Genomic DNA, 22,820 nt, shown 5'->3' on the forward strand with positions numbered 1-22,820 from the left:
AGTTGTTTGGAAAAAGACAAAGGATTGCCTATAGCTGGCCCCTCCCCACTACGCTCTGATTGGCCAGCTGGAAGACATTGTCGAGTAGTTTACACACTGGATTTCACAAGCTGATAAACACAACATTATATTTGCTATAGGTGTGTGTTTGTTTACATGCATAATCACTGCTGTGTACACTACATGCACTGAGCTGTCCTAAGCTATCCTTCATCTTTATATTCCTCGAATGGTCATCTTTAAACTAGGAAAATTCTAACATCAGATTCCTTCATTTGCTGGAGGTTATACTCACAAAAAGTTGGCAACACGCACAGCCACGGGGATAAAGGAGAGCTGGGATGCCCACTTCAAGGTCACATCCTGGTAAACCAGCAGCATGTTGGTGTGATTACCTAGCAACAGGTTTGTAGTGCCATCTGTCACTAAACACGACCACAAAAAGAAGATTAGAAACAACAGACCTTAAATATCACAGCATTTTATTTTTAAAAATAAATAAAATAAAACTGGCTTTCAGAAGTTCAGACTCCATCACCTAAAAAAAGAGGCTAGAGAAAAGCTAAACTAGTTTGCTAGTTTTGTGTCAGATTCTCAAATTTCAATTCACAAATTTTACCATGCAGCATAGTAATAAATTCCTCTGGTGGGTGGCATTGCCCTGTAAGAAGTTCCCACAGTAAAGAAAATCACTTTTCACGTCTGGTTTGTATATAGAAATTTTGTCATCTCGATTTTTCATTTTGAGACAAGGTAACCTTTTATAGGTGTATATACAACTGAAGTTCCACATACACTTTCTTTCATGACACATGGCTTGAAACCTTCAGTATAAATACTACTTACATTTTACTACTTATGTTTCACTCACACACACACACACATCCAGCCAATCCCACCAATGGCGCAGTTACCACCAGGAGAGATCTGAGGTGACGGCCACACGCAAAACAAACACACCTCACTTACACTCACACACACACACTGGTACACATACTCACACAGTGGAATATGTAAGTTATAATATAGTAACAGCGGTCAGCAGGGTGGCACAGTGCAGGGGTCGAAATGACAGAGTGTGTTGGTGCCACATTAAAGCAAAATACACACCTTTCGTCTCCACATCAGCCTTATAATTACAACCATATTATAAAAATTTCCAACCGGTGTTCTTCGTTCTCCTTCCTTTCTAGGCTTTTTTTTTTACCCTCCTGGCCCACTGATCTCTCCACATCCCATTCTTTTCTTTCTCCTTTTCCTTATCCTGACATCTCTCTCCACATCCATTCTGGCCTCCGCATCATAGGTGCCACATCATGATCCTATCTGAATGAATCTGTCACCCATGTTATCATGATCCTAGAATATCATGTTCCTAGAAGTAGGAATCATTAAAAATCATGCAGGAGCTGGTCTTTGATTGTAAGGCTTCATATAAGCAATGAAGCCGATAAAGTTAAATGACAAAATAAGATACAAACAGCATAAAAGAGGTAGACTGGGGGGACGAGGGAACTGGTCGAGCAGGCAGCTGTGAAGATGAGCGCCAGAAAGAAAGCAATAGGAAATGCTAAGGAGAGCACTGTTGCCTATCCTCATCTACTCCAATCTCTAGACTATGAATACACTATAGAAATCCACTGAATGGCCCTGCATAATAAAAGAAGCCCTTGCTGCTTGTTGGGTGGCAGCTCCAGCAGTTAGACTGTCACTAAATATCACACTGTTAAAAATAAACTCTAGAGTGGACTTTGTTTGTTTTTGAGAGTGAAGTCTGCAACAGCAGTCATGCTCCTGGGAATTGTCATCATCCCTCAGTCATGTGGGAATTTTTATGTGGTTTTGACTGTTGACAGCAATCATGTCCCAATAAAAGTTGCTTTTGTTGAAATGACACATTGGGGATTGAGTTTATAGACAATTTCCAAGAGTAATTTAAATAATCTAAATAATATTCAGAGTAGACATTGGAGGGAACTTTGAAAGCTGAGATATTTTAATTGTAAAATTGAAAACAGATATCATGGCCACTTTTTGCAGTCAGTCAATGAAGCCTCCATTCTGGATCCTTCCTCCATAGAGTCAGAGTATTTTATATCAAACGTAATACACTTTAAAAAATGGATCTATAGTACATTGTTGCATAAATTAAAGTGGGCAGAAGCACTTTTGACGTTGTTTTGGCTGCATTTTCAGGAGGTTATACACAGAACTGTACTGCTAACTACATTAATATAATTCGTGTTGCTTAGGGTTGAAAGTGACAGTTAAGCAGCAATCGATAACCATGCAGGTAAGGCATACCCTTTTTCTTCTTAATAATTTTAATATAAAAATCACAGCTGTCCCCAGCTGCCAGTGCAACTTAATGGGACAGAAACAAGGAGAGCAATACTTTATTGAAGTGCTTTTGGAAGCACTCTTGTCCAATTAACAAGTTTTATCGGAAACTTATGGTTTAAAACAGAAACAAAGCTATGAAAATGGTTTCTGGATACAGATCGATTTTATGCACTTGAATCAAAGGGTTTCTGAGTCATACTGGTTTCTTAGGCAACCACAACATCAACCCAAATAATGGATGCGTGACCATAGGCCACTGTGCATGGAACTAAAACTCATAAATTCACCATCAGTGTGTGAGAATGTGTTTATGCACACCTCTTTTTGTGTATGTTCTCATATTACTCATTCTAAATGACCACAATCAGGCTGCAATTTGATACAATTGCGCCGCTAATTGCTAATTATTGAATAATGGAACTTTGTGAGTACGTGTGTGTGGGGAGAAAATCGATTCATTTAGTCAGGTGCAAGCTTTCAGTAAAAATGACAGCAGAGTCGGCCTCCATCGCCTCCTTCTCTAAGACCAATTCAACATCTGTAGCCAGGCTAACACACAGAACTAATTATCATCCACCCACAGCATATCCTGTCCATTGTGTGCATGATAAGCAGTAGCCTCTTGCCTCAGATGTGACGCCCTTTCAAATGCAGCTAATAATCACCACACTGTACACCTCTTTCTCTTTTTTCCCCATCAGAGGTGAAGTCAGGGAGAGGTGTTCAAAGCTGGAACCCATTACTGTTTGACAAACACACACACACACACACGTACCCGTGGGTGTACCTACAGTAACGCCTATGATTTCAATATGCTGCATACTCATTATGACAAAATGAATCCTGTGATCACGGATCCTCCCGTACCTAAATATCTTTAAATTACTTCTTGCTGACAACAAAAGGTACTATTGAAGCTTGTTATTTCCTGCTATGTTTTATCGTTGCTGTAGGTTGGACATGGGAACAGTTATGCCAAGCAATTCAATGCATGCACATCTTAATCACTGAGATGCTGCATTTAGCTAAATCTGTTCGAAAATGGTTCTGACTGATGAGCAATGTGGAGAAAAAAAGCGAATCACTTGAACTGAGGACTATTCAGTTGTTGACTGAAGCTTTCCTTGGCTTCATTGAAGTTTCATTGTTTAGATTCAAAACCAGCACTTGAATGTACTTGCACAACACAGCAGAGAGCAGTTTTCAACTTTTTTAAATTAAAAAAAAAAAAAAAAACAAGAAAAAAAAATCATGTGTGGTGGTTATTTAGCAACAGACAGCAGCCAGAGATTAAGTAAGACACAGATTTGCCATCATACTTAGTGACTATTTAAATGCTAAAGAGCCAGATATCTTATTCAGCCGTTCATTAAGAGTACAATTGAAGGTAAATGGAGGTTTAGCCTAACTCACAAAGGAGCAGTTATCGCTTCAGTTTCCATGAAAGAAAGAAAGAAAGAAAGAAAGAAAGAAAGAAAGAAAGAAAGAAAGAAAGAAAGAAAGAAAGAAAGAAAGATACACTACATATAAAAAGTATTTTTGGACAAAAATAAAGTTTATTACCTGTATGATTCTGTATTATATGTGCTATTCATTTGGCACATGTCTATAAACTCTATTGTTCAGCAGTCAGTTTTATTTATGTAGCAGAGCTATTCGGTTTATTCCATCACATTCTGCCAAAAGCAGCTTCCTGTGAGCCATTCACATGGCAGTATGCCATTCCAGTTGCTTTGTTTTTTAGTATTTTATCCAGTTAGTCTTTTGGAAGTTTGCTTATGGCAGGTGCACTGAAGCATACTGAATGTTGTGATTCTGTGTTTCACCTCACTCCAGGCTGAACACATCTGAACTTTGCCTCTGCTGCTTTGGCAAAATATGAAAACTAAGGGAAAAGAAAAGCCTTATCCCTTAGCTTGCCGTGTGAACCTTTGCTCTTTGTTACAAGTGATGCTGACAACAGGTCCATGTTTTTCTATAAAACTAAAACTAATCACTACCTTTGAAGAAAAATATACAATTTGGACCTTCTTCTGGAAACAAATTGTTTTGTTTCTGCATTATGATTTGTCCGGAGAAACATGACTGGTGTTTGCTTTGCTTTTTTGAAACTCAGCAGCCATCACTTTCCATCCTATTCTCAATTCTCTGTGTCTAACATGTTTGTTAAATCATTATTATTACACATTCAGCCTAAATAAGTGCTGCAGCAGAAATCCTGCCAAAAACCTACAAGGAATATTGTTATTCCTAGTACGAATAAGAATAATACAAAAAGACTACAATAAAGACTGCGAAGGAGAAATATCCTTTTATAGTGTGTCAACTTTTTGTCTGGTGTCCTGGGTTACCCGAGGCATATGGCAGGAAGCAGCTGGGGTTGAACTCCAGCTTCTTCATGAAATGGATCTGCCCATTGTCACGGAGACAGTAGATGTTCCTCTCACCCAGGATGAAGATGTGGGAAGAAGCATGGGAGAAAGAGGGCACACAGAGATCCAGGGCCTGCTCTCCCAGCACAAATACCCAGTCAGGCTATGGGAACACACAAAGACACAGAACAATGTCATTTATTGCACAAAAAAAAAATTAAAAAATTGTATGCGTGAATGTCAGCCTGACATGTGCGTTGTCTGAACACGCTTGATAAAATGTTGTGCAGTGCCTTTTTATTAGATACTTAATTTCCATTTACCATAGAAATGGGTATCAGCGAAACTTTAAGCTCTGCAAATAAAGATTTTTATGTTCGAATTCAAGGCAATAGTGGCGACCTTTGGTGCTGGTAGAGAAAAATTCAAATAGCATGAACAGTACATTCATAAGTGCTCTGACATTTGGATTCTATTATTCACATTTGACTGAAAATGAGGGGATCCCAAAGAACTATCGAGATTCAGATATCACTCAACCTACAGTCTTTAAACACTAATCACAACACAGATAAACAAACAATCATGTCAAAGAAAAAAAAATATGTGTGTGTTAGTGCTCACCGTCAGCCTCTTGCCTCCAGTCTTAAGGGGTAAGTTGGGATCTTGTCGACTTTCTGCTTCTGTAGCCACAGCGAGAGTCTCATACCTGACAGTAAAAAAGACACAGACAGCTACTTTTTCTGTGTACGTCGTCTCAGACAGAAAACAAATAACTTTTTTTTTTTTTTTTTTTTTTTTAAACACAGTAGGAGAAATTTAAATTGTGAAAAAACTGACAGAGTTGGTCTAGGACACTTTCCATTGTCCAAAAAGTACTAGATATTCCCCAGCTATTCTAAAAAGCCAAACTACACAGTTTCTCAACCATTAGAGCAAAACCACAACAACAGCACACAATTCGTGTTCAGAATAAACAAACCCCTGCAAGCATTTTATAGTCACCTTCTCTTTTACAGGTTCTCTGTGGTCAATCAACACATCACAGACCTACCGTTCCCTCGAACCGTGATCTATCAGTTTTAATCAGTGAGCCGCAGGCCACTGGCTAAGGATAAAGTGGTCAGACTGATCTGTGGTCAGTTGATTTTGGCATCTGCATGTTAGGCTTTTTCCAGTAAGAAGCTGGCAGTCATAGCAGCTTAGTGGGAATCTATCCATCTTCCCAAACACCTGGATGAACAGAGCTCCAAACCTGACTGACCCCAATTGCACACCCCAGACCAAACACTAAATAACTACTCATTTATCCACCAACCTTCTCACTCTGTTTTGCATGTTTCGACACAAAGCTGTTGTTAATCAAAGCAAGCAACCCTGAAATTGACCTTTATTGGAAGAAGCACAATCCAACATGGCTGCTACTTTAAGGGTACTAGTAATACTTTATCTTAGCCTCTTTTTTTATTGAGTCCGCAAATATTTGTGCAAAGCAACAGCACTTTCAGTACACCATATTCATTATGTATACTACCCACACGTGGAGCTGCTAACAGGTTAAAATTGTAATGCTAATAATTTAAATAACTGCTTTTTTATTAATATGTTTTTATGCCCATGAAGCTCTTTGAATCTGATTTTGGGATACATAAATAAAATTTTATTTACTTACTTTAATTTACAAATTGCATCGACTATAGTCTCATTTGTACTTTGTGTATCTAATTAACTGACCTTATCACGTTAGCATTTAAACAGCGGACAGGGAAAACATCTGCAGCTAAACACTAGCATATAATGTAAGTGTGCTGAAGTTACATTCTCACAGAGTTTTGACTTCAGGGCATACTTAGTTTTGTTATGCTTTTCAGTGTCATTCTCAAAAATGCGCTTAGGGTTAGTATGTAACCTAGTATGAAACTGCGGCAAAGCTTTAGTATATACACTGTAGGCCTTTTGGTCACTTGAATTACAAATTTCTATTTGTAATTTCTAACCCAGACAAAAATGTAAATAAAAAAATAAATCAAATTTCAAGCTCTGTAACTTCACATGCAGCTCAGTATGGCTTTCATAAAAAGACTGTGACTGCCTTCTTTTGGTTGAATTTTACTTATTTCATGTATTACTCACTGCAGAGAGCACTCACATCTCTCCCCTTTCCACTCCTCTAACAACATTTTCGTTTTATACCTGGATAAACCTGATTACCACATGTGACTCGAAGAGTGATGCTAATTCCTCGTAACATTTTGTATAAAATAGTAAATGAAGTGTTCTAACCTTTGATTTTTGCAATACAATGCAAGATTTATAGTTTTGAACTCATCCGTACAGTAGCGCTACCCGCTTAGCCCTCTCTGAGAAACGGCGAGCAGACTAATGAGCTTTATGGATGACTGCCAGTAAAGAAACCTTTTCATCACGCCATGACCATTTCCTGGGAAAGAAAATGGACTAAAAAATATATTAAACATGTCAGGGGTTTTAAGCTTTTAAGGCAACACTCAATGGATCGACAGACCAGCTCCTGCATGAGTGAAGGGATTAAATTCAGCCTAATAATACTAAAACAACACTATAAAATAAGTATATTCTTTCACTCTGCTTTGATATTTCATAATTATTCCACCCTTCACTTAGATGTTTTACTAATCATGGGATAAGAGGTCAAATGACTGAATTAAAACTGGACATGCATGCGCACGTGTGTGTGTGGGTGGGTGTGTGTATAATATGAAAGAGGGCCAAAAAAGAAGAAAAAACATAATCACAGAAAGCCTTGTGTTTGAGAAAGAACCAAAGAAATCTGGTTATTCACCTGCATGAGCAGCATGTAAGGAGGAAGACAAATATCACTGACAGTGATATACACATACTTTTTTTCTATTTGTCATTAAAATACTGTTTCCAGTGAACATGGTGTGCGGGTTGGACTTTGTGTGTACAGGAGTGTGTGTTTAGGCAGTATCAGTCATCGTGCAAGTTTAGGACACTGAGGTTGAGGAAACAAACATCCCATTTATATGAAAGAGGATCTCTCAGAAAGGAGCACACACACACACACACACACACACACACACACACACACACACACACACACACACACACACACACACACACACACACACACACACACACACACACACACACACACACACACTTACCTTCAACATACAGATCAAATAAGCATATACATTCACGCAAACTACACAAATACACACTAAGCATGTACGCTTTCTGAGGTAACGGATAAACACAAACTAAAAGCTGAAAGCTGACGCCAACACACACACATACACTGTAACCAAATCAAGCTCTCATTCATCAGGGCAGGAGAAGGTCCAGCAAGCTAAATAAACTGAGCCAAGCAGAACTGTTTGACCAGTCATATGATATTAAATGTATAACAGTCAGCATGGCTTTGACCCCGTCATCTGATATGGTGTGTCTATATATTTCCATCACTCTGACCACATTCAAAGATTAGAACATTTCTAAAGTATCTAAATCAAAATTGGGGTTAAGAAAAAACATTTAACCCATACATAATGACTGCATAAATAAACAGATAAACATTTTTTATCCATTTATTTATTCGATTTTGCTAATTGGTAGGGTCTTACGTCAATACCAGTGATCTTGATCACAAAGTATTTTAGTCGAAAAGTGATTTGTTAATGCTCTCCCAGAACCGCATCATTAATGCATCCACTGTTTTAGTGCTAATACATTTCCTGCTGCTATTGTGTGATATGAAAACCATTTATCGTGCATCTGCAACAGGAACTGCTCTATGCTCATCACCAAATCCAAAGTCCACATGGAAAGAGATGCTTATGTAAGAGCGGATGCTTGGATGTGTGTTTTTATGTACTTTATGTGGCAAATGTATGTGTTCAAATGTTTATCCAAACTGTGAGGCACCTTCTAACAGTTCCTAAAGTCCCATACAAATAAAGCATTATTTCTATTAAAGCCATCACTTCTAAAATTTAATGCACAAATTTTTTTTTTGATGCTATATCAATTTAATTAATCTTCAAGCAGAGTGATCCTTGTTATGAAAATGTTTAGTCACACAAACACGGTGATAACTTGGGCTTCCTGGATGTGCAGCAAGCTTGAATATGGGGACAGGAAGAGCAAGGTATAAATCATAAATTGTATGTGTTGGTGACTTGTATCCCAAGGAGCAAAACACTTTTACTTCTAGCAATTTTTTTAACTTTTATTTTTTAGTAGGTATCCTAATCAACTGATCATTTATGTAGCACTTCATATCTTTAACTAATGATGCTCATCTGTACTGACTGAACAGCTCTGACTGCATGCTATTTAGTGTTTACATTTATTGTGACACATCAAAGTCTTGTTCTGGCTAAACTCTAAAGTCTCCACTAAATGTGAAGTTCTATTTATAGCAGAGACATTACGTTGGTTAGAGGTGTTTAATGCACAGTGTAAAGGAAATAAGTTTGTTGCATTCGTAATGCTGTGCTGTCATTTATGGAAAGCTTGTATACGTCTGCTGAGCTCTGTCTGATTTACTGCAGTCTGTACACTGCAGGGCTGTGTTTGTGTGTGTGTCCAGTGAGAACGGTGACGTCAGGGTTTCCACTGTGATATCTAGTCTGGAGAGTGTCTTGATACTGGTGGGGGGCACCCAGATAACAAACAGCTGGAAGAGAAGACTGCACGCATGCACAGCGTACACCCACGCAGTCTGTAAGACTTCTTAACGATATGCAGTCAGAGTGAAGTGTACATGTGCTTACATTAAAATGAGGTACTTTCCGATCAAACCATGTGTGCGCAAGTGCGTCTGTGTGTGTGTTTCGGTCCATCCAGACAAGATCTGCACTGGGAGCAGATGGTGTTCGGATGGTGGGGATTTAGTCAGCACTGCTCGTTAACCATCAGCAGCTGATACTGAAGACTGTGAATCAGATAACCTTAAGAAAGTTTATACTGTTCGAGCCTAAATATTACTTGTAAACAGATGTGAATTCCTTTTTAATAGCAACTTGGGTTTTTTTTCCATCTTAGAATAAAACTTCAGTATTTTCTAGCAACTAATATATAGGCCTATATCAAGGATCTTGCTGTTAGAAATCAGTTACATACATTCCAGCATACAACATTACTCCTCTCATAGTGCATACATACAAAGTCTATGCAATGAAGAAAATGGACTCGAAGCTGTATTGCAAAAATCCCTCAGCTGGGATTCTCCCATAGACTATGGACTCATCTGATGCCACCAACAATCAGAAATGAAAGACAAGACTATTGATGCCATTTGAGGGCATCTGGAGATGTATGTTGTAGAAATTATTATGTGATGGACTTCACTGAAAGCTGTGAAAGTATTATACTGTAACTTTATCCCAGCTATCTTGCTTGCAAATATTTGTGGGATTACAACACTGCAGTCTTCAGGCAAGTAACACAAGATGAAAAAAGTTAATAAATAAATGAATTATAAAAAAGCCTACTTGTAGCTCTCCAGCTCTCGTGCAGAGGATACAGTGAGGAAGCTGTCTGTTCTGGGGTTGTAAGTCAGGGGACCAGGCAGCAGAAAACCAGGGAGGAACCTGCCAAAAGAGTAGCTGTCCTGCTCGAAGAACATCAGCATCCCGTCCATAGACTGGATACAGAGGGAATGATGACCTGATGGAGAGAGTGGGGGGCAGCAAAGTAGATTTATTCACAAGCTAAAATGTTTTGAACTGATAATAGCAAACAAAAACACACAAAAAACAATGTAATTAAATACAATGTTATACTGTGAACTCAGGTATGTTTTGCTAGGTATTTTCCAGTTTGGCTTTCAGAGAGAGGTTAATTTCATGTAGCAATTAACAACGTCGGTGGCGTAAAAACAGGTGGAGCTTCAACTTTTAAGTGTATCCTAAGCTTTCCCCCATGTTTCTCTGACACAATTTGAACAAACAACCTAGTCTAACATCATCAATGTCACTGAACAGAAACCATCTCAAAGTGTACACCATTATCTACATTTGTACAACTCATCATGTCCAGTCACTCTCTGGGACTTTTAGCTCCACCTTTCGAAACACTTTGGCCTTTAGACAAGGTCAGACTGCACAGCAAACAAACTAATTCATGTAAAGAATACAGGCTGCTTTTTTGGCTGCTTCATCTACATCCCTCAATAAAAAAAAACAACAAAAAACACTTTTTTTTAATAACACAAGCACCAAAGATCCTGGAGGACTTTTGTGGCTTTTGTTTAATTTCAGCCCTGATGTTGTGTTGTGCTGTGAGGTGCGTTACTCCCTCTGCCTGAATCTGATATCTCCATTAACACCTCCATACTCATACACACAGACACCTGGCTGTAAGTATAAATGTGTTCAAGACTATGTGTTTATTAGGAAAGGCCTGGTGTAGGACATACTAAGCCCCGACACACAAAATACACAGCAGCACACACTGCCATAAAGCAGTGGGGCTGTGTGACCAGAGAACTATAATTAGGCCTCAATGCGCTATTAAAACTCACACTGCCATCAACTAGAGGTCAGGGAGACAGCCACCTACAGTGCACACAAACACATACATACATACTTAACATCTATCACCAAGGATTTAGACAGAAAAGCCACACACTCCTACACACCTATTCTGTGTCAACAAGTATGTGTGTGTGAGAGTGTGTGTGTGCCTGAGTGATGAGCGGCCATTCAGGGTGGCCATTAACACACTGAAGGACAAGGTCTCATACATCGCAAACACACCCTGTGAATAAAAGTGTGTTAAACACAATATTTGATGGAGAGCCAACAGCAAATGTTGAAGCAGAATGTGCATGTCTTCATATGGGTGGATTACATCCAGCCACAAGTGTGTATTCTTGAGTGTGGAGTTAAAAAATATATATATATCTGAAAAACAAATGTAGTCTTCTGAGGACCGAGTGCATTGTGTTTAGTTCAAAACTGTAAGTCATGAACGTCTGCTGTCCAAATGTCCTTAATGTGGAAAATTTGTGGAAATGCACAAGCTGCAGCCAATTATAGTGTTGACAGTGTCTCTTAAACACTAGTGTTCTGTATTTTCTTAAAACAGACCCAGACTGTGATTGTTTTCATTTATATTATGTTCAATATAATTAAATTAAAGCTAAAACAACCCTAAATTCAGCTGGCTGAGGTTGCCATAAAGAGCAATTTGTCCTAAATGTCAGCATACGTCATTTATGTTTAAAATTTTTAATTTAATAAATGGTGTTCTGTCATGAACAGGTGGATTCATTGTCTGTTTTCCACTTTTTTCTCTACTTGCATTTGCCTGTTGCTGTGTATTGTTTTCCTCATTCACACCGGCCTAGAGACCTGTTGGTGACTACCCAGAAACCGTTGGGGAAAAAATGCAGATTCCGGAATAGTTGTGAGTCATTGCTGGAGGTTGTTGGCTATTGCATGCAACTGATTGCTCAACTCTCTTTCATACAGGCCCAGAAATCTATTAGTGACCCGGTGATAAATGCAGTCACTAGTTAAAACTGTGTACTCCACAACTGGTTCATGCAGGTTCATGCAGTTTTGTGATCAACTGAGGAGCTTGGGTAGATAGCAGGTTGTGGTGGTTGCCAGTAGTTTCCAAGAAAGGTACGAACTTGTCTGCAAACAGTTGCAGACTACTCACCAGGTGGTAGTGAAATTGTGAAACATACGATGCAACCTGGGAATGTAGAGAGTTTGCATTTGAAGAAACAGTTGTGCCTTCTCACTGGAACCAACACATTTCAAAAGGCAAAGCTTTTACTTTTGAGGGAAACATTCTCGGTTTCCGATTTGAGTATGAAAGTAAATGTAAGTGTTTGCAGGCAACTCAGTGTCTTTAATGCAAATTATGAGCAAACAAAACAATTTGCTAGTGACTAAAGGAATCAAAAGGAGGTTTTTGACACCCTCTTTGAGACAGATTTCACCTGGTGATAGCTAGCAACCTCGATCAACCACACACCAAGCATTTTGCCTCTGGGTCACCAACTGGTCTCTAGGCCTGTGAGATGAAAACTTCCGTTAGAATGAATAGTAATGTCAACAAATGCTGTACCATCCAAAACGGTATGCTGTGGTAGGCAACTTCTTCTGTTGGTGGGAAAATATACAGTATTAAAATTTTATAAAGGTCACTAAGATTTCTTTGAAAATGACTTCTGGTTTTATAAATTTTATTTCCTTGAAATTTTCCTAAAGATGAATATTTTGTGCATTTTTTATAGACTAAAAAAAATCACTAACAATATCTATATATAATAATCTAACCTACAGTAGTACGGACATAAATAATGACTATTTGAAAAATGTACATTTTCAATTAAGTATGTTCTGATATAAATTCAATCAGTCACTCAAGGAAATTCTTCTGAAAATTTTTACATCACCATTTCTCCCGCAACAATAACAGATACTATCGGATGTTCAAGATACTAGCTGGATATTATCATGAGAGAGTAAAACAAAAAAATAAACTGCTAAAATATTTCACAACCTACTGCATTATTGAAATCCATCAATTATAAGCAACAAATCAGATTTGGAAACAGGTTACCGCATTATAAAAGGGAAAAACAGACAACAGCATTGAAATGATCAAAGTCATTTTGGTTTCTTAAGTCATTGTTCTACTCGAAGCAGACCAAGACTGTGTGAACAGGCTGAGGTAAAGACCTGTCTCAGACAAACACTTCACCGATTTGTCAGGTTTCTGGATGTCATTTCCGACCCTCAAAGGCAGCTCAAGGGTCAAAACAACAGACACTCAGCACAGCCTGACATGACTCTGTATCATCAATAATAAGAAATACAGAGTGAAAACGAGAGCCAAGCTGTTTCATAACAGCAACTGTCCAAATGTAATTTCACACGCCCACGGCCAGGTATAGTGTGTCAAAGAGCCCAGTATGAGAGCCACTGCTCAGACACAGTGGAGGAAACAGGCCTGTATTAGTGTCATTAATAAGACTTGTTGAACAAGCACACAGAGCAGCCAACAAAGCACAGAGGCTGGCCGCACACTGCTGTGGGCAGCACCTCGCCTCTGTGTAAATATGAGAGAGAAAATGTGAGAGTGTGAGAGAAAGAGGGAAAGTTGTAGGTACATGTGAATGTGCTGGCTCGGGGACCACAACATGTGAGTGCATGCATCTATGTGTCTATATATATATATATATATATATATATATATATATATATATATATATATATGTGTGTGTGTGTGTATATGTGTGTATATGTGTGTGTGTGTGTAAGACCAGTCTATACTTCGACTGTAAGTGTGTGGCCTGAAAGTGACCCAAACCAAATGGCAGCCCAGCTATTAGAGTAGTATTAATACAGAGCTGCTATTACAGTGCCTACAGCACTGCTAAATGGGTGCTATTATAGACCAACACATGCAAACCCACACGCACACACACTCACGTGTAACAGCAGACACGACTTGCAAAAACACTCCCACACGCACACACGCTAGTTTCCATATCCAAACCAAGCAGCAACCTCCACGGGTGACAAATGAACCCACATGGATGTGCCAAAACTGCAGTACCTCTAGTGGCCACTTGAGGCTGGCTACAAAAGTGAGTGAGTACCTGTAAACTCCAATGTTAAAATGACCAACTTTACAGCCTTAAAAAGCATTCATACAGACTGGTAATAAAATGTTTTATGCCACTACATAAGTTTACTTCCTTCACAACAGCTTTAAAGTGGATGAACCTTATTATAACTCCTCCATCTAGAAATTGGATTTAAGGGGCATGGCCACTTTGACTGATAGGTCTGTCCCCAGGCAGGCAGCCAAAAGCAATTTGTTTCTGCTAGTCCTCAACTCTGCTAAATGTACTTAATGAGCTGGATCTCTCCACTGCATTTGTGCTGTTGGTGGCTTGTTGGGCATTTTAAGAGAATTATCTCATAATTAAAATGGATTGCTGTGTGGTACAGAATCACCAGGAAGTCTGTGTATCTGTTTTGATACATTTTTAATATTGCAGTAGTCTGTTACTTAGCACAAATTTACCAAGATATCTGTGTAGGGCGTTTATTCCTTACAGTGTATGCATGCAGCGTACTATCCAAGCTTTCTATTGTTAGTTGGTAACATGCCACTAAATTAATTCTCATCAAAATATGGTTAGTTGTGGCTCCAGAATACTCCAGAACACTTCCACAACACAAGCAAATGTTAAGGTTTCAAAATACAACCACAAAAATGGATGATGTCATAGTGACCAAATCTGTCTATTATACTAACTGTGATCTAAACACACAGAGTCTTATCACACAACATCTGTGGAAGAAATACATTTTCAGAAGTCTGCTCTTGCCTCAGAGCTGTGACTATCACTGTCTATGCAGTAAAACTACACAGAAAATACTGTCCAGTGTGTGTGTGTGTGTGTGTGTGTATGTGTGTGTGTGTGTGTGTGTGCAAGATAATCATTACGAGTATGTGTATGTTTGTGTTTCATCCAATCAACTGTGAGATCGGCTCATTTTCTTGTAAACTATGTGAAATGGTGAGGAAAGAGCAAACAGCGAACATCTTTTCCCAATAAAACGCACACAGATCAAAAACTCATCTGCCCTTTAAAAGGAAAAGAGAAATAAAAATAGCCTCTTTTGTGTGTATGTAGTCAAACAGAACACAAATATCTTCAGTTATAAATGAAGCATTGATCGTTATTGGTATAATTTAGACTACAAAACTAAACAGCTGCTACAGTAAACAAAGAAGACAGAAATAATGCAGAACAGTGCAAAATAAGTGGGGAGCACTTCTGTTGCACATCATCCTTTCCCCTCTCCTCTGTTTCTACTATATCCAATCTAAAATGCAAAAAAAAAAAAAAAAAAAAAATCCGTCCATAACAATTATAATCAAAAACAAGGTTAAAAAAAGGCAGGCAGCAAACTGAGAATTTAGATGAAGAGTTGCAACATCAAAATAGATTCAGATTTCCCCAAATGTCATTTATTTTGGGGGATTTTTCTCTAATAATTTTTTAGGATTATTGCCACATATATATAGTCTTACACTCATAAACATTTAAAAGCACTAAAAATGATCTAAAAATGTAAAATAAAATAAAAATTTTGAAAGAATAAGCATTACCATTATCTGCAAAATAAAGCATGTGTAAACATGCACACCATTCTGATGAAGCCGTTCTTGAACAAGGCACTAAATCTCTACTCAGAACTCCTTACTTGGGAAAGCTGGGAAAGGGGAATTCCCGTACAAGAATTAAAACAGGACCTCATTCATTCAGTATCAAGGTGAAATAGAAGAGCAGTTCTAGGGCCTGTACTGCCATCTACTGGTGTACACTATAGGAAAAGACTAGAGATGTAAAGTGAATACTAGTCTGCCTGTATGGTTTTCTGTGTTTACCGAGTTTCCGGTCAAGGGCTGTTTAAGGGATAAGACTTGGTTTAGGGGTTAGCCAGAGGTTTAGGTTAGGAAACAGCATTGGGTTGAAACATTTACTTGTGGTTATAAAGTTCAAGGTCAAATGGTCAGGAATGCATGTCTATTTTTAGTCATAAGTAAGGATCGCTAAAACATTTAGGTACACAGATGTCAAACTTGGACATGTCACAAAGACCCAGTTTTATTTACACCACACTACTTCACAACAATCAGCTACCTCATGTCATTTTAGACTGCAAGAACCCCAGAGATCACAAGTTGCCCTATAAGGAAGCACTTGGCGACAGTAGAGAGCATGGGTGAAAGAACACAAGTTTACATGAGAGCTCAGCTGACATCTGAAACACATCCTGCACAGTGTGGGGAAACCAGAAAACACGTGGACACAGTCAGAGTTATTGGTTTGTGGTATGTCCTACACACGTGCACTCAGTACAGGCCAAGGTATTGGTTTTGGTTTTAATTAGCCCACACTGTTCTTTCTATCAATCAAATACACACTCAGATGAGCACTTGCACACAGACAGACAGACAGGCTCTCTAAACATGAAGTGAATGACGGATTCATCATGCCAGGCCACAGAGTCTGGCAAGCTCTCTGTTCACACACACACCTTGACAATACAGGCTTTATTTGGAAATGTCATTTTCTCTCCTTTAAAGGGGGTTCCCTGTGTTTCTGTGAGTGTGTGTGTGTGTGTGTGTGTGTGTGTGTGTGTGTGTGTGTGTGTGTGTGTGTGTGTGTGTGTGCGTGTATGTGTGTTTTTCTTGGATGCTTACTCCATTAGGGCTTTCCCCTACTTGGTTTTTCCAAAAGCCCAATAGACTAAAGAGAGCGCAGCTACATGACCTCTCTCTTTCTCTCCCTTTTCCTCCTTCACTCTTCTTATAGACTTTTATAGTTTTATGTATTTGTCCAGCGCTGCCAATTGCCTCTTATGCCAAGACACATGCACAGATGTTCACTAATGCACACCGCTTGCACTTCAATATATTTGTGAGGTCCCTCACTGATGTTGATGATAATCAACACAACTAAATGCCTATACTCAGCCTTTTGACTTTCCTTTATTAAATACTCAAAAGAAAAACCCACACGCAAAAGCTGACACACAGAACTTGTAAAGCAGTAAAAGTACCCTTTATAGCCAGCCACTATTCCTGGTGGACATAAAGTTTTCTTTGGTATAAATGACTTACATGTGTGTGCATGGCTTATGGCACTGCTGTCAGAAAGCTGTTACTAAGAGAAGTTATTATGCACCAAAATTCTTGTGTGATTCCAGGACAGCTTTACATCTCTCTTGTTTAAAACAATATTATGAAAAAAGTGAATTTAGTGTACCCGTGACTCCTCCAAAGGTGCCGTAAGTCATGTTGCAGGCTGTTCTTTGCAGGTTATGCTCATAAACCAACTTGAGCTGGTACTGGTCACCATGCTCCACGTTCCCTGCAGTGCCTGCATAAGGTTAAAAAAAACACACAAAAAACCCAACTTCAATTAAGAGAAGATATAATGACACCCTTAAAAGTGAAAACTGATCCCAAAAAGGGTGGCTGTGGCTTAGCAAGTGGTTTGGGATTTGAAGATCAATGGTTCATGTTCTCCAGTCTGCATGGTGAAGGGCAAGATACTGGACATCAAATTAGCCATAAGGCATCCATAAGCGTGTGAGTGTGACAGATATAGGGAACTTAAAGAGCAGAGAACAATCTGTGTATGAATGTGGTTTGTAATGTAAGTGCTTTGAGTGCTCCGTGGTGTAGAAAAGCATCTTATAACTATCAGTCCATTTACTAAACATAAATAATGAAAACCCTGTTTATGTAAATTTTACCTGATACAGAGTAGACTGACAGCTTTCTGGGGTGGAGAACAGCCAAGTGAAGAAGCTCTGAACACCTGAAAAGACAGCAAAGAAAGTACTAAAGCAGTTCAATAATACGATAACCTACAAAACTAAAACCCTTTTATCAGAATCAGAATACTTTGTGTGAAATTATGTGTTACAGTTACTCCAAGATACTGAACCAAATTTAACCAAAGATACAATATATTACAAAGTTACATAATATAAAAAATTGCTCTAATAGATACAAATAGCTCAATTATAAATATACTGAATATTAAAGGAGATTAAACATATTTGATTGACATTTTACTCTAAACTGTAAAACTTTGTGATTTGCATGTCCAAAAGGGTGTACTGTGCATTCGATGGAGAGGAATTATTTCCTGTGTTGTGCAGTGGTGCATTTGGGTAATGTCCTTTACAGCTTAACAGGACCCCATGTTGATTATTTTGGATGGATACCTCTAAAAATCCACAATTATTTAACAAGACCACCTAGTTATAAGCCAAATAACAGCTAAAATCACTACGCTAGAATAACACTAGAACTGCGGCCCTGCAGCTGGTAAAGATAGAGTTTCTTTCTCAGACACCAGCAGGGCAGATGCTTCCTGCCACTGTGGCTGAATCCATGTTCTTAACTCAAGGGTGGCATCCACTCTTATTCTCTCTCATTCGTCTAAAATAATTACTGCAACAGCTGGTGCATTTTTTTAACATTGGTTATGGTTTAGGTGTAGATGATGTTCCAGTGATGCTGATCCTAGATTTTTCACTTATTTACCTTGCCACAAAACCACTGAGACGGAATGTGTCCGCTTTCTGGGCTGAGAACAAATGCGTCTTACTAAGTTTCAACCACTGCAGTTATGTTTGCTGAGAGAACAACAACAAGGAACTAGAAAACTGAAAACCACAAGCTTTCGCTCTTTCTTAGAAAACCAAGAAAACAAAACCTTTCACCATCTGCCCACCTCGGTCTGCCTCCACAATATTTACAACGTGCTTTGCTATCAAGGCCAGCGTCCAAAATGTCCCACCAGTCTCTGAAGAATGCTGTGCCGAAAAACCGCAGGTAACTAAACACAACGTCTTCCAAACAGACTGATTTAGTTGGATTCTGCTCCCAGTGTGATGATGTGGGAAGCCTTCGAGACAGACCACAGCTTTTCCCAGAAACCTTCCATTCCAGGACGTTCCTGTGCAGCCGCAGCGAGGCAATGTGTGGTATTAATGTTGAGATTAATGTTAAAGAAAGGCAGCATCAATTTCACAGACAGATTCAAGTCCTTGATTATTTTAACAGATAAATAAAGGTTTGGATTTTACTGTGTATTTACTACAGTAAATAATGAGTCTAAAATACTACACATATTATATGAATCTCTAGTTTCTTTCATGGTTCAGGACTAAATTGTCACACTGGTGACATTACTGCATGAGTTGTACAGCTGCTGATTTATGGGAACTACAAAACTCCCTTAAGAGTCTGTGCCACATGCTGCTTGTAATGTTTTGAGCACTTAGGGCAACACCACATTTTACTATATTTACACAGTGCATGTTCTTCTTCTATGTCTTATCCAAAGAATTTCCACAATCACTAGAGTCAGAAAACATTATTTGACTTTGCTTTCTGTCTCACCTACCTTTTCCACATTGTCTTGTGACCTGCTGCCGTCCCCAGGTACAGCACTTTTGGATTTGCTGGGATAAAACTAAGATTTGCAAACCATGCCAAATGTTACCAGTACCTTTCAATGACAATGACTGTATCTCTAGTGTTTTGATTTTTCTTTTTTTTTTCTTTTTGTGTGTGTGTGTGTGTGTGGGGGGGGGGGGGGGGGGGGGGGGTTGCAGCTACATCAAGTAGGAATTGGTCCACACTGCAATCAGTCATTGTCTGGAGCCCTTCAAGATGGTATTAAAAAAACATTTACACTAACCATCGATATTTGAACACTTAAGAATATTTCACAAAGAACACATCTAGCAAAAATTAAAAGTAGGGTCTACAAATTCTAATTACAAGCAGTTAAAGGTCCCTCACTTTCTCTTCATTTGTCGAGGTTTTCTTATCTCACTTCATTAACCGTCATGGATTAAAAAGGTATGGAGCCTGAGAAGGAGTGAATTTGTTAAGTTATTTATTTGAAGTTTTTTTTTAATGTAGCTGTAAAATATGAGTGCAGTGTTGAATCAAGCAAGCGTGTGTTTTAGTCATAACTTCAACTTTTCAATTACATATATAATAGAAAATCTGAGATATTCAATCCTTCAAAATCTTTATAGTCCTGCTTTAATTTCCTTTTTTTCCAGCTCTGAATAATTACCACAATAATCCTATATCTAATCAACACTGCCCTATCCCCCATAATTGCTTTTATCCTTCTTCCCACATTTACATAGTTTTGAAACCTGATCAATGTCTCTTCAAAACAAGTGATTTTTTCCTGGACACATCTGCACATTACACTTGACTGACTCGTAGTATCCAGCAATGCACTAACATCGCTGGAAGTGGCCCTGGGTTTTAAAACTATGCTAGAAACTCAGTGGTTAGCCTGACATTATAAGCACAACTATGTTTGGGCCACTGATAGATCGTGTAAATCATGAGTCGGGAGAGAAACTCCTGGCAATCTTGGTTTGAGGTTAGCATACTTTGCAGTGGAAAAAGATGTTAATGTGGTTGTAAGTAACAGAAGGGATGCTTTTTTCTATGAATGAAAAAGCAGAGCATTAAGCTACAAATGGTTATTTCTGCCTGGCATTTTAAAGTAAGGCTTTATTACAGGCTATACTATGAATGCTTATAATTCACACGAGGTCATGACACAGAGTTCAAGAAAGCCCTGTGATTCATTACTGCAGAAAGGCACACATATGTAACAGATGACACTGAACATTCAATTACAGGGCAGCTCCTCTGTGCATCCTGCTTCAGTTCCTAAAGCTCTATCAACTGCACAGTATCCTCTCTAACTGTGACCTCTGACCTGTTCAGCCACCAAAGACAATGCAAATATAAGACTGGTTACTTTTCAAAAAGACCTGTCTTGCTTTGCCTAAATCTGCAGTGATTGCTGGAATGGCTCACATCAAACACACATATTTGCAAGAATGATCTAAAAGCTCAGATTTCAGATTGATTTAAATGCTTCATCTCAAATCAAGCATGTGAACTCGGTATGATGTCAGTGAGAGTGGATGTATTTAAAGTGGACATGAAACACTACATGTCATTTCTATTTTGTACCAACAAGCAATGCTCTGTGAATGTATGCTCTCTGCGAAGCTGGATTGAGGACATACATGTTTCAAGTTAAAGGTTTTAAAGCAGCGGTTCCCAACCCCCGGGCCTCGGACCGGTACTGGTCCGTGAGTCGTTTGGTACCGGGCCGCGAGAGTTGAGGCCCGGGTGTGAAATGTATGTTTTTCAGGGTTTTTATCGTTTTTCAGTGTTATTTTGTTATCGTTTTTATCTTTAACTCTGTTTTCCTGGGTCTTTTCACGTGTGTTATGAATAAATCTTCTTTTTTTCGGTACCGGTACTAGTTTTATTTTGTTGTATTTATCCGCGACACCTTAAAGGCCGGTCCGTGAAAATATTGTCGGGCATAAACCGGTCCGTGGCGCAAAAAAGGTTGGGGACCGCTGTTTTAAAGCATGTGTTTAGAGCAAGCCCCACCAAACCTTTGTTTCAACCTTTTTGTGAGAGGCAACCAATCGGAAGCAAGATGGTTTAAAAAGATTTGATGTTAGCATTAACATCTACTGTCGACAAACTCTTTCTGCCTGCCTCTGTCCGTTTAAAAGAGCAAATGTGTAATTTGTGAGGTAGCACTTTTGTGAGACTGTGACTGGGAGTGCTTATATCAATTTGTCCTACACAACACCACCACAGTGGTCAAGGCCTGACATGGTGGAAGGCAGCCAAGAAGGCAGGAGATAAGGTGCAATGAGGGATTAGCAACATAATCAATGGTCCTAGTGTTAGAACACAAGGCTGTGGTGATTTGACTTGACTTATCAGGAGTGACACTAAAGACCAAATCCATTTTAGTTTCATTCAGACAAACTGAAAAGAAATGTTGACAAAACTTTGACTCAAAAAGGGGAAAAGAGCTTAATTTAGAGAAAGAACCAGCAATGACTACGGTACATTGTCATATGTTTTTGGTATGCTTGTCCACTGTTTGTGGGTTAGATTTGCATACTTACGAAACAAACTTGCCCAGTTCGACTTGGATGATGGCATTTTGAAGCTGAACTTCAAGCAGCTGGGCATCAGCTTGACCTCCTTCAATAGTCTTACTGGCATGCGGGGAGAAGATTCGCAGCATCCCCATGTAACTTCCCACTACAACTTTGTCTGCAAATTTATCATCACAAAGAGGGGAAATAGCAGAGAGAATAGAGGTTATTACTCATTGGTAGCAGTCTAACTTTTATTATTTTGGAGTTTGACATACTGCAAAGAAAAGAGGTCCAGTGGCTCAAGCGGTGTTACCATCAGCTCTTCTTTCAACCAGCTTGAAAAAAATACAGTTTAGCAACACATATTATAATGCAGAGTTGAACTGCAAATCAAAATGAGAAGGGTTTTATTTATGCTCCCATACTTCTGTGTTTTGGCTACTTTGAGGATATCTAAATGGGATGTTTTATGCTTTTTCTTTTTTTTTTTGTTGTCCTAAGCTTCAAATAGTGAGGTGACTTTGAAGGGCCATGAGTGCCGCTATCTATGAGTCAAAAGCTCAAATTTCAGATAGTGAGT

General features: G+C 38.8%; 1 protein-coding gene across 2 annotated transcripts in view; it reads right to left on the reverse strand.

Annotated features, from left to right (window-relative positions):
* The window catches only part of bbs9 (Bardet-Biedl syndrome 9), a 174,741-nt gene that overhangs the window by 149,483 nt on the left and 2,438 nt on the right, over positions 1-22,820 (reverse strand). For both annotated transcript variants that reach the window (XM_080897378.1, XM_080897379.1), the window contains exons 3-9: positions 22,265-22,415; positions 18,026-18,090; positions 17,533-17,646; positions 10,214-10,388; positions 5,340-5,424; positions 4,695-4,878; positions 296-425 (exon numbers count right to left, since the gene is read on the reverse strand). In XM_080897378.1, the coding sequence (XP_080753504.1) occupies positions 296-425; positions 4,695-4,878; positions 5,340-5,424; positions 10,214-10,388; positions 17,533-17,646; positions 18,026-18,090; positions 22,265-22,415 (904 nt within the window). The remainder of the gene's footprint in view (positions 1-295; positions 426-4,694; positions 4,879-5,339; positions 5,425-10,213; positions 10,389-17,532; positions 17,647-18,025; positions 18,091-22,264; positions 22,416-22,820) is intronic.

The sequence above is a fragment of the Rhamphochromis sp. 'chilingali' genome (genome assembly GCF_963969265.1).
Source record: "Rhamphochromis sp. 'chilingali' genome assembly, chromosome: 11".
In the NCBI taxonomy this organism is placed as follows: Eukaryota; Metazoa; Chordata; class Actinopteri; order Cichliformes; family Cichlidae; genus Rhamphochromis; species Rhamphochromis sp. 'chilingali'.